General features: G+C 39.3%; 1 protein-coding gene across 1 annotated transcript; it reads left to right on the top strand.

Moving 5' to 3' along the window:
- Positions 1-1,367: 1,367 nt before the first annotated feature.
- On the top strand, positions 1,368-8,062 carry LOC117519249 (zinc finger protein 501-like). The gene is made up of 3 exons (XM_034180568.1): positions 1,368-1,692; positions 4,579-4,640; positions 6,808-8,062. The coding sequence occupies exons 2-3, from the start codon at positions 4,583-4,585 to the stop codon at positions 7,932-7,934; spliced, it is 1,185 nt and encodes a 394-aa protein (XP_034036459.1). The 5' UTR covers positions 1,368-1,692; positions 4,579-4,582; the 3' UTR covers positions 7,935-8,062.
- The last annotated feature ends 11,399 nt before the right edge of the window (positions 8,063-19,461 follow it).

Below are 19,461 nucleotides of genomic sequence, written 5' to 3'. Positions count from 1 at the left end.
GAGTCACTTCAGGTCTGGAATAGTGCGCTGGTGCCACAGGTGCTGCATTTACAACACCATATCTCTGATCTTGGATGGCAACCACCCAGGCAGACAACCATCCTCACATCTCAGATCTACTTAGTTCCAAATCAGAACTTTCAGCTGACTATGATCAGAGGAGGTGGTGGAAATTTTTTTTTTTTTTTTTTTTGGCTCAACAAGGAAAACTGGTCTTTTTAAATAAATATAAGACATAATAAATATAGAAAAGGCAAAACCAAAAAGACAAAGACCCCCTCCTGGAGACAACATGTTCTTTTTATATGACCCCAAGAGGAAGAACATTTATGGTCACACATATCCAGTTCATAGCTAGTGACTTTGAGTAACTCAGCCAACTCATTCTGAGGTTTGATATATTTTGTGGAAAAGGGACAAAACCAAACACTTGAATCTAAGAACTCAATAGCAGCTGAGCAACAGTTTATATAATATTACAGTCCTACATGTGAAGGTTAAACATACTATTGTGATCAGGCATAAATGGAACATTAATTTTCACAGACTAATTGGGCTCCATATGGATAAACGTAAACTACCCACTCGTAAATTATGAGTGGTTTCAATATTTAATGACTGAGAGATAAGAGAAATAATGCTATATTTTTGCTTGCAGTTAATGCAAATGCAGGTAATTTGGCTATTTATCAAATTACTAATGTAGCTAGCGCTAAATGTGCTGCTTTTTTTCCTCACAGATTTGCATGTTTATAATCTCGAAAATGTGCTTGTTTAATCTGGCAAATTTGTTACATTTTTCTTGCATATTTGCTGCTTTTTTCTCACATATTTGCATGTTTATCATCTGGAAAATTTGCGTGTTTAATTGTGTCAAATTTTCTACTTTTTTCTTGCAGATTTGCATGGTTTTAATCTCGCAAATTTGCTTGATATTTCTCGTAAATTTGCATGTTTATTCTCGTATATTTGTGACTTTAGACTCAAAACACAAAGGAAAAAAAGTGGCAAATTTGCTACATTTTTCTGTCAGATTTGCATGTTTTTAATCTCGCAAATTTGCGTGTTTAATTGTGGCAAATTTGCTACTTTTTTCTTGCAGATTTGCATGTTTTTAATCTCGCAAATTTGCTTGTTATTTCTCGTAAATTTGCATGTTTATTCTCGTATATTTGTGACTTTAAACTCAAAAATTAAATCTCCATCTTTTTTTCCCGTCTTTGAATGGCCCTAATACGCCGTCGTACGGGTGGCGAAGACACGCATTTTGTAGTCCATCTTCGGGAAATTGTAGTTTCATCTTTTTTCCGCTGACGTCATTATCATTCGCCGTCGCATGATGACGTCGAGTCGGTGCGGTCAGATTGTCTTTGCACTTTTTTTTTCTTCATGTTTTGCTAATTCCTCATTCAGTCTCCTTCGCATCTTAATTTAGCCTCATCTCGTTTTCCATCGAAGTCAAAGAGTAGTGGTTTGGAAAGGACACTTGAGGTACAAACCGAACGGCTGCGCTGAAGAAGAAGTGTTTTTGTGGGCTGTCGCTGTCCAAAGCTAACTGCTGCTGAGCAGAAGATATTTGGTTTGTGAGAGAGAATGACAGCAGAGTGCGAAGAAGCTCTTTGCCGTTTAAACGAAGACAAGAAAGGAGTGGACGTACTGTTTTCAGGCCTGAACTTCCCTCACACACAGCAGGTTTGTTATTCTCTCTGGCAGTCAGCTTTATTCACATCAAAACGTCACGTGTTGGAAGATGTTCAGCTTTTTTCCTTTTTTTTCATTTTTGAAAGACACTGTGTAACAAGTAAAACCTTTAACAGTCAGTTGTTTGCAGATCCCTGTGTTAGTAACAGTAGGGCTCGAACAGCAAACATGTAGATGAGTGAGTGAGTGAGTGAGTGAGTGAGTTAGTCCGTCCCAGCCAGTTTGTGTACACAATAACTCAAAAACAATGAATACTGTCACCTTGCAGTTCACCATATTAAATGTAGTTAGAATGAGGACAAACCTTGTGGCCTGTGTTGAACTTTGTAATAAGCCTATATAATTTCACATAGACAGACTCCCAACTGCTGGATGGTTAGTCGAGGCTCCTGCCTTCATGAGCATTAGTTAAATTATGAGAGTGGCTATACGCCCAACTGTTGGGTCAATAAAGTAAATACGCGAGCATATACGCCCAACCACAACCGACCAATGAGCACGCTTGTAAGCTCACTTATGGTTTCAACGCGGGAGGGGAAAAAAAAGCCAATATTTTTTTAACCGGCTGCAGGAGGGTTCGCAGCCTGCGGAGGAGCTGTGATCTAAAGCGGTTCTGTTTGGCTCATCACACCCAGGAGACAGTGTCAAACTAACACCATCTTACAGCCAACAAGCAGCATTTTGTTCAAAAACTGTTTTGTCATCATTAACAGGTTTGTCTGTTTTCATCCATTGCTGTGTTTTCGCAGTAATTAAAGACAGCGCCATTAAATGTGGCAAACATACGCCGTAATAGAGCCTTAAAAAGTGGTGTAAAAAACGTAGTTTAGATGCACAAAACATGTCAAATACACGATCACCGTTGGGCGAATAAGACATTATAGTTATCTGCCCAACGGTTGTGCATGTAACGTTCAATGTATGACTTATCTGCCCAACGGTTGGGCGAATAATATAGGACATTATATTTATTTGCCCAACGGTTGGGCGTATACCCTATACCTCAATACTCCTTAGCGCTGTCCTGCAGGTGTTCCACCTGCTGTTGTGCTTGATGTTTGGGAAAATGAACCAGACATCTGGCTCCCTCCATCTCCTCCTCCTCCTTTCTGCACAACTCCATGGCACAGAGCCCAACTAAGCATGCAATCACAAAGGTCTTCTTTTGCTGTGGATTCATTTATCTGCATGTTGAGGAGCAATCTGGGGCAATGTGAACTAGAGCTGAAACGATTAGTCGAGTAATTCGATTACAAAAAATGTTCGAGGCAAATTCTGTGCCTCGAAGCTTCATTTAACGTTGTAGCACATATGCCAGGCCTGTGTGTGGCACTGTAATGTCCCCAGAAAAACAAACAGAAGACTAGAGCAAACGCGAATCAAATTAGCACAAAAGCTACAGCTTTCCAACACGACGGAGTGAAATAAAGCCTTTTAGGAAAAAGACGGTCCACGCTGATCATCTGAAATAGCTTACTGTGCATTTAAAGCAATGCAGTGTGTTTGTTTGTTTAAAAAAAAAACAAAAAAAAACAGTTTTGTCTGCTGGCCACTCTATGTGCGGTGGCCGGCTGCTGCCTCTCTCTGCCCGGTGTGAGCGGCTCAGCACTGCCCTCACACAGCTCTGTCCCGGCCACAGGCAGTCTCTGGAAGAAGTCCACTCTTTCTTCTGTGTTTTGCTTAGACTCGCAATGAGTGTTTCGCTTTTTAATTTTCGCTTTTTTGGGCAACACACAATGCAACACAAACACGGGAATGCAAATAAAATAATAATAATAATAATAATAATAAAAAACAGTGACTGCAAGTCTGCATGTTCAACCTCAAGCTGAAAATGAAATGCATTGGCTGAATCCCAAAGAGTGTTAAAAAGAAATTCATGCAGGGACCCAGTCCACCACCTTAATAAATAAATAAAAATGGTTAATTTTACAAGTTGGGAAAACAAAAAACAGAAAGCCACAACCCATCACCATTTTAGCAAAATGTCAAGACTTTGGCCCGACTTTGGCTGAGCTCCTGACACCAGGAAAGATCCAAAACTTGTAAAGATGTGAAAAAATAAATAATTACCCAGGAAAACGGAAAGGGATACACTATATTTGACAATCTCCGTGATGACACAGTGACATTGTGCCATTACTTAGGGAGAGCCCTGGACTGTTAATATTTTAAAACGCAAAATCATTTTTTATCTGATTACTCGATTAATCACCAGAATAATTGATAGAATACTTGATTACTAAAATAATCAATAGCTGCAGCCCTAATGTGAACTGTTCAGCAGCTGGTGGTAGGAAAAATATGGGGGGCGGGGGGCTGTGGAGACAATGCACCTGATTCACAACATCCCTGACAGAATGTAACAATGCACTGTTATGCGCAATAGCACACAACAGCGTGGGACATTATTATTGACTGTGTGTAATGGTTCGTGATAATTCGCCAGCGATATGTGCCAGTAATCGTAATGCGTGGTAACAGGTTGCAACAGTTCCTCACGACTACGCCTCTGCCTTGAATCATCACATTCGTGATCAGCGGCCAAGAATGTATACTTTGTGGCCTTTGTGACTTGTCGTTATGTGTAAACACAGCATTAGCTGGTACACATCAAATCATGAGTCATGGTCCGGGTTCGCACTTGCGTTTAGACATTATGGTTCTATATGACAAACCATACGCTCAACCAGATGCTTATATTTGTTATATTTATGTTGTGTTTCTCTTTTTATACCCCTGTTTGTGTCAAAGTTGTGTCAGTGCCAGAAAGGCAGAGATCACATTAGCAGCAGAAAGTAATTTCTAGTCAGCTGCTCAAAGAGATATGAAGTGTGATCATTTATTCATTTTCTGTACCCGCTTACTCTATTCAAGGGTCATGGAGGTGGAGCCTATCCCAGCAGTCATAGGACATGGGACGGGATACACCATGGACGGTATGTCAGTCTGTTTAAGGGACACGTATAGACAAACAAATACACTCATGATCAATTTAGTGTTTGCAGTGCTCATAACGTGTATGTCTTTGGAGGTCGGAGGAAGTCAGGGCACCTGGAGGGAACTTGCACAAACACAGAACATGCAAATTCCACACAGAAAGGACCAGGTGGGAAGTGATCCTAGGTCCTTCTTGCTTTGGGGCAACAGTGCTAACTGGTTCACACGACAGGATTCTAAAATTATTTTTAGGTTTCCAAAACCTGAGAGACCACACACGTGAAAATAAAAAAATCATAGATCTGACAGTTTTGGTTGTACAGTGTGTTGTTCATCCACACAGTAAGGACAACACCACACACGAACAGATTTCACACACAAACATTCTCAGCTCAGAGAGGAAATCTCGCAAAATCTTGATCAAACTTTGCATCACATAAAATAAAAATTCCACCATTTTGTTCAAACCATTTGACTGGCATGACAAGTACCTTTGTGGAGCTTGTGGACAACTGCGTGCAAGTTGGGATTGCATGAAATACCCCACTATTCCCCTTCCCACGGTCACAGTGTCTACGATGCTGTGTTGAGACAGAATACTTTTGTGCACAGCCAATTGCAGCATGTGTGCCATGCATGGGAAACTTAGCACACCAAATTCCATCACTGCTATTGCCATGTTGAATGCACTGTCACATGGCATGACATGCACACCATCTTTTGCTGTATTCAATTCCTCAAACAATCTACCAAATGCAGATGCATTTGTAGCTACTGTGTGAGAGCCAGGGCTCTTTCCTGCAAGTGTTAAACAGCACTTTTAAAAATGGACTACATTTATAACACACTTTTCCATCTATATCAGAAGCTCAAAGCATTTTACAGTAATGTCTCACATACACACAAGTAAATCAGAAAAAGACACGCACATCTGAGATGTGTTTTAAAAAAACAAACAAAAAAATGGTGTGCTGGATCAAAACAGAGACAAATATCAAAACAAAAAATCCACACAACCTGAAAACTCCTGTGCAAAAAGCTTTATTTGGATACAGATGGCAGTAGTAGCAGTAGTGACGTTTCGGGCACTGCCTTTCTTCAGACAGAATTATTGGCGTGGCACACCTGCATATGTACTGAACTGATTACTAATTGCCATCACCTGACAACAACCCGATGAAGAAAAAAAATTTAAAAGGATCAAAACAAATTGTGGTTATCTTAGCTTAAACAATAAAATACAAGCATCAGGTAGTATCATATAGTATTGTAATGTTATCTAGATACACAGATATAGATCACATACATACACACACACCCACACACACCAATGTCGGGGTGCTGCCATGCAACGTGCTCACTATACATCAGGAGCAACTTGGGGATTCGGACATTGCCCAAGGGTCCTTAGTTATTTTACAGACAGATTTCAGTTTGAACCGACAATCCTCTGGTCTCAAACCCACTGCTTAACCACTGGATCATCACCTCCCCTTTTAAGGATGAAGTCCTCCCCTGTCCAGTGGGAAGTTTGACTCAACATACTGACAGGGCCAAGGTTAAGGTAACTTTATTTGTGCCCAAGGGTAGATTTGGTTTCTAGTGAAGTGAATCAGCTTACACACAATGTCCACGTGTCTGTGGTAAAGCTATTAAAAGGAGCATCAGTGAGGAACGTCTAAGTGCATAATTAGGCCGCAGCACCAAAGTGGTGCAGGTATTCAGAACCACAGGTGGATAATATTTGGCCTTATTTGAGCTCACCGTTAAAAACTTGCTCTGATTATAATTCTCTTACCATGGAATTGACCAGGTGATTTGGGATAACACTAATCTCAGTTGATAAGAGTTGTACAGTGAAATCACCTGCTGATGCAGTTGGTAAAAATTAAAATCCTGCACCTCCTAGGCCAGTGGTCTCAAACTGGTTTGAGACAGGGCCGGGCCATGTGAAAGTGAGTTTTCATTTCTGCCAACTGCATAAGCATGTGATTTCACTGAAAACCCCTCACCAAAAGTGAAATTTATAAATGAAATTACCTACTGGAGTCTATTGTTACAATGAAAACCTACATCCTCTTCCAGAACCAGTTTTACAATGCTAGTGTATCATGTGACATATTAAAGAATGTTGTTTAATTTTTAATTATTCTAATTTCTTTCCAGACATGCAGCTGCTTTTGCTGAAGAAAGAAGAGATTCACGCTGAGCAGCAGGAGTGCCATCACATTCAGGACCAGGAAGACCTAAAGCCACCAAACATTAAAGAAGAAGAACTGAAACCTAGGATAAGTCAGCAGGGTGAGGAACTTTATCATCTTGATGAGGCTGGTACAATCAAGTTCCCTTTCAGTGGTGTTCCTGTGAAAAGTGAAAATAATGAAGAAGAAAAACAGTCATCATGCCATCAAATCCAAAGAGAGGAGAGCATGGAGGCAGAGCCTCGAGCTAGCAGTTCAAGCGAACACGTGAAAATAGAAAGTGATGAAGAGAATGATGGTGAATCAGAGCCATCTAGTAACTCCAGTGCAGATAGTCACTTGCAAACACTTTTTGATGACAAGACTTTAGACTGTTCTGAAACTGACACCGACGATAGCTATGATTGGAAGGCTACCAGGGAACAGTTAGGTTTAAACACTGTGGAACATAAGAAACCATTTAGTTGCTCAGAATGTGGAAAAACATTTGGTCGTATGAATAATTTGAGAGCACATGAGGTAATTCACACAGGAGAGAAACCTTTTAGCTGCACCGAATGTGATAAAAGATTTGTACAAAAGGGTGCGCTTAAAAGGCACATAAGAATTCATACAGGAGAGAAACCATTTAGCTGCTCTGATTGTGGAAAAACATTTAGTTTCATGAATTTGAGGGAACACAAGAGAATTCATACAGGAGAGAAACCATATCACTGTGCTGTGTGTGGTAAAAAATTTGTCCAAAAGGGTAATCTGAAAAACCATATGAGAATTCATACAGGAGAAAAACTCTTTAGCTGCTCTGAGTGTGGTAAAAGATTTGGACGAAGGGGTACAGTGAAAAGACATATGCGAATACATACAGGAGAGAAACTATTTAGCTGCTCCGAATGCGGTAGAACATTTGGACAAAATGATGAGCTGGTGAGGCACATGCGGGTTCATACGGGAGAAAAACTATTTAGCTGCTCTGAGTGTGGAAGACGATTTGGGCAGAATAGTTATCTGAAGAGGCACATGAGTGTTCATACAGGAGAAAAACGTTTTGCTGCTCTGAGTGCGGCAAAAGATTTGGCCAGAAGTCCCGCTTGAAAATCCACATGAGAATTCATACAGGAGAAAATACATTTACCTGCTCTGAGTGTGGTAAAAGATTTGGTCAAATGTGTGATCTTAAAAGGCATATGAGATTTCATACAGGAGAAAAACGATTTGGTTGTTCAGAGTGCTTGAAAAGATTTGGACAAAAGAGTGATCTGAAAAGGCACATGAAAATTCATGAAGGGCAGAAACCATTCAGCTGCCAAGACACATGAAGAATCATACAGGAGACCGTTTAGCTGTTCTCAGTTTGCCTAGTGATTTGGCTGCAAAAGTAGTTTGGACAACATGAAACCTGACAAAATGTAAACCAGTAGGTTTTTTTTTGCGTGAGAAAAGACTCAACAACAAATCTGTATTTTAGTGCTTGACAAGATCAAGATATCCTTATTATCCCCTAGGGCAATTGTTTCACAACCAGCAGTACAAACAGCAATCACAAGGACAATAAGCTATACAATAAAAAGGGATGAACAATAATAAATACATTACACCTTAACATTTACAGTAAAAGGCCATTGACAGCAGAGACAAGAGTTTTTGTGTCTTTGTCCTGCATCTTGGTTAGGTGTATCTGCAGCAAGATGGAAGCATCACAAACTCTCCATACAGAAAAATAACTGAGATCAGCAAGAATTGAATTTGCTTTTTTCAAATACCTAACCTTATGCAGATCAAGGCATTCCTTTAAGACGGTGCCTGCTACTTTATTGTACAGTTTGGCAATGCCCTTCAGTTTATTCTGGTTTTTCATGGCCAGTAACAAATAAAAGAAAAGATTAAATGAATCAACAATAAATATTCTTGTAAAAGTGTTGTCAGTGTTAAAACCTCAGAGTTTTGTAAAACACACATGCACTTCTTTCTTTCTATTATTCGTTTATTTGTAAAGGGACCATGTACAACCCCAATTCCAATGAAGTTGGGACATTGTGTAAAATGTAAATAAAAACAGCATACAATGATTTGCAAATCCTCTTCAACTTATACTCAATTGAATACACCACAAAGACAAAATATTTAATATTCAGACTGATAAACTTTGTTTTTGTGCAAATATTTGCTAATTTTGAAATGGATGCCTACAACACGTTTCAAAAAAGCTGGGACAGTTGTATGTTTACCACTGTGTTACATCACCTTTCCTAAAACAACACTCAATAAGCATTTGGGAAAGGTGGAATTCTTTCCCATTCTTGCTTGATGTACGACTTCAGTTGTTCAACACTCTGAGGTCTCCGTTGTAGTATTTTGTGCTTCATAATGTGCCACACATTTTCAATGAGTGACAGGTCTGGACTGCAGGCAGGCCAGTCTAGTACCCGCACTCTTTTACTACAAAGCCACGCTGTTGTAACACGTGCAGAATGTGGCTTGGTATTGTCTTGCTGAAATAACACCCCTGACATCCCTGAAAAAGACATTGCTTGGATGGCAGCATGTGTTGCTCCAAAACCTGGATGTACCTTTCAGCATTGATGGTGCCATCACAGATGTGTAAGTTGCCCAATGCCATGGGCACTAACGCACCCCCATACCATCACAGATGCTGGCTTTTGAACTTTGCGCTGGTAACAATCTGGATGGTCTTTTTCCTCTTTTGTCTGGAGGACACGACGTCCATGATTTCCAAAAACAATTTGAAATGTGGACTCAGACCACAGCACACTTTTCCACTTTGTGTCTGTCCATTTCAAATGAGCTTGGGCCGAGAGAAGGCGGTGGCGTTTCTGGATGTTGTTGATGTATGGCTTTAGCTTTGCATAGAGTTTTAACTTGCACTTGTAGATGTAGGGACGAACTGTGTTAACTGACAATGATTTTCTGAAGTGTTCCTGAGCCCACACGGTAAGATCTTTTACATAATGATGTCAGTTTTTAATGCAGTGCCACCTGAGGGATCGAAGGTCACGGGCATTCAGTGTTGGTTTTCAGCCTTGCTGCTTCCATATAGAAAGTTCTCAAGATTCTCTGAATCTTCTTATTATATTATGGACTGTAGATGATGGAATCCCTAAATTCCTTGTAATTGAATGTTGAGAAACATTGTTCTTAAACTGTTGGAGTATTTTTTCACACAGTTGTTCACAAAGTTGTGATCCTCGCCCCATCTTTGCTTGTGAATGGCGGAGACTTTTGGGGATGCTCCTTTTATACCCAATCATGACCCTTCCCAGTCTTTTGTTGCCCCGTCTCAACTTTTTTGAAATGTGTTGCAGGCATCCATTTCAAAATAAACATATTTTGCACTAAAACATAAACGTCTGTCAGTTTGAACATTAAATATCTTGCCTTTGTGGTGTATTCAATTGAATATAGGTTGAAGAGGATTTGCAAATCATTGTATTCTGTTTTTATTTACATTTCACATAACGTCCCAATTACATTGGAATTGGGGTTGTACAATAACAACATAAATCTTTTCATTTAATGCATTGTACCAGAGTTGGCTTAAAGCTAATTTACATCTGCAGTCCTTTGGCAGGTCACAATTAAAACATGAATAATAAAACATTAGCTGAAAGTTGCAGAGCTGTAGGTCACCCACACTGACATATACACACAAACACATTCACACAGTCATATTTAACATGATGTTCTAAAATCAGTGGTGACAGAGTTGAGTGTCTTTCAGTAAATTTTTGAATTTGTTCTTGAAGCTTCCAATAGAATCAGGGTTTTATTGTTGTCAGGGAGAGCATTTCACTGAGTTGTGGCTTTCACAGAGAAAGCTGACTGACTATTATGGAAAGGCACAGAACAAGCTCTTATTGAAGATATTCTGGTTGATTTTATGGACTGCTCCGGACGAACATTAACAAACTGACGTAATGGGGAAGGCGCAAAATCATTTCATATCTTTAAACATAAGGCACAAATTATACACACACACACACACACAAAACAGTTTAAAATTGTCACAGCTAAGCAGATTAAGCTTTTAGAGAATTCTACAGTGGTGATATTGCATAGATTTTTTTTTTATCGAGTTTTTAAGGTTTGTTTATACAGAGATTGCAGTGGTTTAACTGCTGTTTCTTCAGCTTGTCCGCAACAATGTGATACAATATGACAAATGAGAAAAGATCATAGTGTGCATGAAAGGCCACCTCTCATATAGGCTTAGGCTTGTGCCCTTATCTTTTACAGACTGAAATTTCTCCAGATTCCTTGAATCATTTCATGATATTATGCACAGTATAGGGAGAAATATGCAATTCCCTTCTGTCTTTCTTTGAAGAACATTGTTTTAGACATTAAAATTATTTTCTCATACATTTGTTGGGACTGGAGACTCTGGAGAAATTAGAAATTCTCTGCCGGTCTTTCATGGATACAGCTTTTATACCAAATCATGATTACAATCACCTGTTGACAATTTTGTTTTTTGTTTTTTTAACTCACTGTGATCCTGTTTGATTGGGATGTTAATTTTTGTCTTGTTCTTCCCTGTGGCTGTTTCTTTTAGTTTGCTTTGTCCAGTTTTTGTGCTTCAATATTTGGTATTGTAAAGCACTTTGAAATTTCATATGTGAAAGCACCTTATAAATAAAGCTGACAAGCTGGAAAACGTAAATGCATACATTAATATAGCAGCAAACAACCATTTCATTGTCTATGTAAAAACCTGTGTGCAGAGAATATAGCAACACTCCATCTGTGTGTGTTATCTGAGCTTCTCTTTCCCTTCTGTGCAAAAATGCTGCTGTGATTTAAAAAAAAAAAAAGCCAAGCTAACCAATGATGAGACCAAAAATGACCCATCATGCCACCCACGCATTAACACTGCAAAGTTTTGGCATTGTGGAATAATTTTATTTGAAGTGTAGCATACTGAAAATCAAAAAAAGTTAATTTCTAATAAAAAACAAAAACCATGTTGACTAAAAATATTGATGTCGGCGCATTACTGAAATTGGTGTTGGGTAAACTGTGGCACACATTTACACAGGGCAAATTGTTACAGCACACTATGGGAATGCTGTGTGTGTGTGCATCATTTCTAATTGTGCATGTGCACTGTTACACTTCCATCACTACTGTGTATGAGTTAAGTCGGGGAAAAAAAAAGGAAGTCCTAATATGGTGAGTAAATATTTTGAAGTCTTCTAAAGTTTTCATCGTTTTCCGCTCTCCGCAAATGCAAACAAAGGTGTCATCATAATAAACTCTTCATATTTGACTTTACAAACATGTGGTTTCCTTGTGCATTGCTTAACCATGAGCATTTGATACACCTGTTTCATTTTGGCGGTTGCTAGCAGGGCACATTGTTACAGTGTAACAAGAATAGTTTTGTATTATATATATGGAAGTGTAAAGGAACAGTCATTCTGGTGAAGAATGGATTGAATGTATAACCAGTGGTCACTGGGCATGTGAAGAATGTACAGACATACAGTTAAGTACAAAAGTATTTGGCCACTTGGTATTTCATATATTTTAATTTGTTTATGCAATTTCAAAATCAAAAGCTACAAAAAATACAAATTTCTAAAATTATCTTCCTTAAACTCAAACTCAAAGCAAATCTCTATAACTTAATATAAATTAATTAAAAATATAAAAGCTAAGATGATGGGTTGCATAAGTAATGGGCCACGTTGGTGTAACACCTGTAAATAATCTGTTTTATTGCCAGTTTTCTTCAGACAAGTCAGGGGATGGATACATGAACATTTCCAAGTCACTGAATATGTCTTGGACTTTATTTACATCGGTTATAAAGAAATACAAACGGACACTCAATGGTAAATCTGTGTGGAGCACACAATTCTCAAAAACTGAGTGACTGCGAAAGAACGAAAATGGTGAGGAAAGCCACCAAGACACCCAGACAACCCAGAAGAAGTTATAGGCTTCTGTGGCTGTGATTGGAGAAATTGTGCACAGTGCATGTTTTGCATTTTGTATCCCCAGATATACAGCTTCATGATGAAGTGGTACAGAGGAGGATTTTCTTTCACCAAAACATCAAATCTAGGCTTGTAGCTCAACTGTACCTTCTGACAAATTGCAGTTGAACTTTCGGGTCTTCTTTTTAGGAAAATCCTCCACTATACTGGTTTGGCCACTATGATGCTTGTGGCATCATATTCAAGAAGACTTGCAGCAAAGGCTGTGAATACTTATGTGCATGTGATTCCTTAGTTTATTTTTAATAAATATGGAAAAAAAAACAACCTTTTTCATGTTGTCATTATGGGCTTTTGTGAGTAGAATTTCAATTGGGGAGGGGGGGGATAATTTACTTAATCTTGGAATAAGGCTGTAACATAAAATGTGGAAAAAGTGAAGCACCGTCAATACTTTCCAAATGCACTGTATATTAATAGATAATATAGAAACCAGTGATTGAGATACTGCCATGGCAATGTACTCTGAAAGACAAGCCATGAATAAAATAACAGAAATGGCTTTCACTCAGAATTTTCTGTGTAGGCTCTCAGTTGTCCAGGTGGTTTCCATAGTAGAGAAGCTTGAATCTTCGACTGGACTGGGTTGCTTGACGCGAGGACGTTTTGCTTCAAATCGCAGAAGCTTCCTCAGCTAAAATTCTTGCTCTGGTGGTCTGACTTCTGTCTTGACTCTTGTACAGAAGAATAATCAAGAAGTCACAAAAGCTGGAGTTTTAAACCTAACCAGACCCCTCCTACCGAGAGGCAGACTGCTATAGGCTGGTGACTAAACAATAGCTCTAATTAGCACTTATTGTGCTCTAGTTAACACCCTCCTAATGACAGGGCAGCTGTCCCTCTCCTGATGGCTCCCTTGACGACTCTGCTGATGACGTGGATGACTCTTTACCATACCAGCACCGCAGAGAGGGCGCCAGTGGACCTCAGTCTGCAGTTCATCTCCACCTTAAAGACACTAACCACACGTTTGAGGACAAGGAATTTAAAATATTAGCCAGAGAGAAGAAATGGTTTGAGAGAGGGGTCAAGGAGGCATTCTTTGTGAAACGTTTGAAACCTAGCCTTAACCGGGGAGGGGGTCTGAGACACGCTTTATCCGCTGTTTACAATGGGGTACTCAGGTCAAAGCAGTTTCAGTCTTTTGTTCATGGTAATGAGTCATCCAGGTCATCAGCAGAGTCGTCAAGGGAGCCATCAGGAGAGGGACAGCTGCCCTGTCATTAGGAGGGTGTTAACTAGAGCACAATAGGTGCTAATTAGAGCTATTGTTTAGTCACCAGCCTATAGCAGTCTGCCTCTCGGTAGGAGGGGTCTGGTTAGGTTTAAAACTCCAGCTTTTGTGACTTCTTGATTAGTCTTCTCTACAAGAGTCAAGACAGAAGTCAGACCACCAGAGCAAGAATTTTAGCTGAGGAAGCTTCTGCGATTTGAAGCGAAACGTCCTCGCGTCAAGCAACCCAGTCCAGTTGAAGATTCAAGCTTCTCTACTATTTCACTCAGAATCTCTCTCAAATTTTCTCTCAAACTCCTTGCTAACCTTGTATTACTTGGGGTTCTCAATTTTACTCATTTCCGACTGACCTCAGATAGATGCTGACCAATATACCATGGCTGGTAGTGATTACATCAAACCAGAGGCCTGTGAACATTTGTATCACACCTCACAGAAAACAGTGTAAATATTCTGGCATAAGACCTCTGCCAATATTGAACAATGACAAAAATAGTAAAATATTAAGTCCTTTTACAACCCCAATTCCAATGAAGTTGGGACATTGTGTAAAATGTAAATAAAAACAGAATACAATGATTTGCAAATCTTCTTCAACCTATATTCAATTGAATACACCACAAAGACAAGATATTTAATATTTAAACTAATAAACTTTATTGTTTTTGTGCAAGTATTTGTTCATTTTGAAATGGATGCCTGCAACACATTTCAAAAAAGCTGGGACAGTGGTATGTTTACCACTGTTATACCACTTTTCCTTCTAACAACACTCAATAAGCGTTTGGGAACTGAGGACACTAATTGTTGAAGGTTTGTAGCTTCATAATGTGCCACACATTTTCAATGGGCGAAAGGTCTGGACTGCAGGCAGGCCAGTCTAGTACCCGCACTCTTTTACTATGAAGCCACGCTGTTGTAACACGTGCAGAATGTGGCTTGGTATTGTCTTGCTGAAATAAGCAGGGACGTCCCTGAAAAAAAAACGTTGCTTGGATGGCAGCATGTGTGGCTCCAAAACCTGGATGTACCTTTCAGCATTGATGGTGCCATCACAACACCCACATACCATCACAGATGCCAACTTTTGAACTTTGCGCTGGTAATAATCTGGATAGTCTTTATCCTCTTTTGTCCAGAGGACACAACATCTATGATTTCCAAAAATAATTTGAAATGTGGACTCATCAGACCACAGCACACTTTTCCACTTTGCATCTGTCCATTTCAAGTTAGCTCAGGCCCAGAGAAGGCGGCGATGTTTCTGGATGTTCTTGATGTATGGCTTTTGCTTTGCATGGTAGAGTTTTAACTTGCACTTGTAGATGTAGTGACGAACTGTGTTAACTGACAATGGTTTTCTGAAGTGTTCCTGAGCCCACGCGGTAGGATCCTTTACACAATGATGTCTGTTTTTAATACAGTGCTGCCTGAGGGATCGAATGTCATGGGCATTCAGTGTTGGTTTTTGGCCTTGTCGCTTATGTGTAGAAAGTTCTCCAGATTCTCTGAATCTTCTGAATATATTATGGACTGTAGATGATGGAATCCTTAAATTCCTTGCAATTGAACATTGAGAAACTGTTCTTAAACAGTTGGATTATTTTTTCATGCAGTTGTTCACAAAGTGGTGATCCTTGCCCCATCTTTGCTTGTGAACGGCTGAGACTTTTGGGGATGCTCCTTTTATACCCAGTCATGAGTGTCCTCAGTTCCCAAACACGTATTGAGTGTTATTAGAAGGAAAGGTGATGTAACACAGTGGTAAACATACCACTGTCCCAGCTTTTTTTAAACGTGTTGCAGGCATTCATTTCAAAATGAGCAAATATTTGCACAAAAACAATAAAGCTTATCAGTTTGAACATTAAATATCTTGTCTTTGTGGTGTATTCAATTCATTATAGGTTGAAGAGGATTTGCAAATCATTGTATTCTGTTTTTATTTACATTTTACACAACGTCCCAACTTCATCGGAATTGGGATTGTATTCTGTTGACAGGAACCATTTCAGAGCTTTCTACGGCATCTTCTATAAATTGAACGTGTTCTCTGTTGTTTGGTGTGTTTAAAAAAAAAAAAAGGAATATTCTTGAGGACCCATCACCACGCTCTACAACTTCACCTTCTTGTGAACAATCGCAGCCAAAGCTTGTACAACTTCAAGCAGCACAGCTGCTGAACACTATGCCAACCTAACCCAACTAACCAAGTCATTCCATATCGAGCTCCTTCAGCACTTCCACATATGTTTTAAGCTCACAGTGAGACCATGGTTTCTCCTTGGTAAATCATGAGCCTTGTCCTTTGAGTTGATCTGAAGTTCATTCACACATGCCTGAAGTGGCCAAACTGATCTTGTTGATGATTGAAATAACGATGCCCCATCACAATTCCATATTAATGTTATATCATCATTTGTAATTTCAGCTGCATGAAAATGCTCTTTTATAATCCTCCTACTAAAAGTAGAAAACTGGTCCTCCTGCAGCATGAACTTGGTTTTCTGAATGATGTGCTGGCCATGCAATAACAGTTTTAGCTGATTTTCAATGGGAAAATACGGAAAATAAAATAACTCTTTCATGAACTCACCTCTATCCAGGGGAGTTCTACAGTAACGGCAACTGCCCACATCTTCACAATGGGAATATTTGTTTACACCGCCTTCACAAATTGGATAAAACAGACAGGCATCAAGTTAATTTCCATGTAACAAAAGTCCTTATGCTAAAAGAAACATGGCTAGTTGAAAATAACCAGGAAAAATTATTCCCATAATTTCAAGAACATCTTCAACTGCAGCGCCTGTTAGATGGCGATGCAATATATATGATATAAGCGTTACTGTGGCTTGTCCTTTGGTGATGTTATAGCCCTCTTGTACAGGCTCATCTGCATTTGGTAGATAATCCTGAAAACCTTCATGAGTGTCACACAAGCCAAAAAATGGAAAAGAAAAAATATACATGTAAACACGAGGATAAAGTGCACACAATCATGTAATATATTCTTTTTTCATATGGCATCAGATGACCATGGTCAGTAATAAGCATGCCCCATGTACCTAATTTCTGAACTGGCAAATTCAGTCAGAACAAATTTCTCTTTCAGTAATTACTTATCGAATTTCTCTTCCAGTAATGACCTTTCATATTCAAACTGCAGCAGAACAGTCAGTGCCCTCCAAAAGTATTGGAACACTTGGTATTTCACACATTTTCACACAAGTGTCAAAAATGTTAGGTAAAATAGATATCTGATAAGTTTATTGAGCAAGGTTCTCATGGAAACATCAGTTATCACTTCAAAGGAGGACCCACCCTGTGGCCTTAACCTCCTTAAAAATCATTCACCTCTCCTGTGGAACCAGCTCCCAATTCAGATCAGGGAGACAGACACCCTCTCTACTTTTAAGATTAGGCTTAAAACTTTCCTTTTTGCTAAAGCTTATAGTTAGGGCTGGATCAGGTGACCCTGAACCATCCCTTAGTTATGCTGCTATAGACTTAGACTGCTGGGGGGTTCCCATGATGCACTGAGTGTTTCTTTCTCTTTTTGCTCTGTATGCACCACTCTGCATTTAATCATTAGTGATTGATCTCTGCTCCCCTCTACAGCATGTCTTTTTCCTGATTCTCTCCCCTCAGCCCCAACCAGTCCCAGCAGAAGATTGCCCCTCCCTGAGCCTGGTTCTGCTGGAGGTTTCTTCCTGTTAAAAGGGAGTTTTTCCTTCCCACTGTCGCCAAGTGCTTGCTCACAGGGGGTCGTTTTGACCGTTGGGGTTTTTACGTAATTATTGTATGGCCTTGCCTTACAATATAAAGCGCCTTGGGGCAACTGTTTGTTGTGATTTGGCGCTATATAAATAAAGTTGATTGATTGATTGATTTTAATTTGTTTATATTGTTTAAAATACAAAAAAGAAACATTTGTTTTACCCTGAATACACTTCTTGGGGTTGAGGGTTTTGGGACAAAGCATGAATTTTAACCTTAGTGTATCCTGAATATTTTGTTGATATTCTTTAAATTTTCAGAATAAAAGAAAGAAGGGTGCTTGTAGAGTAATGTGTGTGAATGTGTGAAGAAGCCAGAATTCAGCTGAAAGACCAGCTGTCTTCACTAAGTGTAACTACGAGTGGTGAATGATTTTTAAGGAGGTTAAGGCCACAGGGTGGGTCCTCCTTTGAAGTGATAAATGATGTTTCCATGAGAACCTTGCTCAATAAACTTATCAGATATCTATTTTACCTAACATTTTTGACACTTTATAGTTTCTATCTTTTGAATCCTGCTTTGTGTACAATTCCATTCCTCATTTTATTCAAGTATAACCTTTTATATTATGTGTAGCTATACTTACAAAGAAAAGGAAGTACATAATCAACAGGGAAATCTACCTTTTTTACTGGAAGGACACAGCCAGCGTCTCCTTTCAGCGAGCTGAAAGGTTTCAGGAAAGATGTTTTGGAGCTGTGGCAGTTGACTGAATCTCTACAAAATGTAATCAGGATAATGGGTGTTGAGTACAGCTGCTTAAAATATCACACACAAAGTTACCAAAATTTCAGTACTGATATGAAATTATCAATGGAAATTGGGATTATAGATGCAAAATAATGGGAACAGATTGACATTAAAATTTCCATCATAGTATAGAAACTGAATGCTTAAGTGAAAATGTGGATGATCAATGACATATTCTGTACTAGGTGATGATCCCAGATTGTAAAATCTGTTTTTATTGTAAGGGCTACCAGAGCTACTGAATAAAATGGACATGTTGCTATCCTGATCCATTCATGATGGGATAGAGTTAAATTCTGCCACAACACATGCTCACCTGAGAGAAGAGGCCACACTGATGATACCTTTGCCAGCTCCTTCAAGTGGAAGTACAATGTCCTTGACACTGACCACAAACCATGCAGAAAGGATTCACAGGTCACCAACGCCAGCCGTGGCATCCAAATTCAAGGCACCATATCCAGGGTCAATGGCATTCCGAAGTCAGACACAACAGGATTTTGAGTATGATGTCGACAAGGCTGGGCAGGCATATATGCTTGCCACAAATGAAAATATCGTCATCTTAGTATAAAAGACCCCCCTGGCCCCTCAAAAAAAGAAAAAAAAAGAAAAGAAACAAGGATTTGCATGATTCATAGCATTAAAATATGAAACAGGACGTGACATTTTAACCTGTTAAAATAGGCCATCTTTGAACTGACCCTAGGTCTGTGTCCCAAGAATGTTCTCTGTGAATTTGAAGACTCTGTCAGTAATAGGACTGCTGAGCACACATAGACGGACGAATGCAAAGTCTTTGCAATACCCAATGCCTGTATTTAATGACCTCGGGTAA

This window comes from Thalassophryne amazonica, chromosome 10 (assembly GCF_902500255.1).
Source record: "Thalassophryne amazonica chromosome 10, fThaAma1.1, whole genome shotgun sequence".
In the NCBI taxonomy this organism is placed as follows: Eukaryota; Metazoa; Chordata; class Actinopteri; order Batrachoidiformes; family Batrachoididae; genus Thalassophryne; species Thalassophryne amazonica.
The sequence above is the reverse complement of the archived record's forward strand: the minus strand, read 5'-3'. Positions and strand labels throughout refer to the sequence as shown.

Bases quoted from the DNA above. Each gene is read 5' to 3' on its own strand.
- LOC117519249 (XM_034180568.1), top strand. From the start codon at position 4,583: ATGGAGGTGGAGCCTATCCCAGCAGTCATAGGACATGGGACGGGATAC. The intron at 4,641-6,807 runs GTATGTCAGTCT...ATTTCTTTCCAG, and splicing joins GACGGGATACACCATGGACG to ACATGCAGCTGCTTTTGCTG.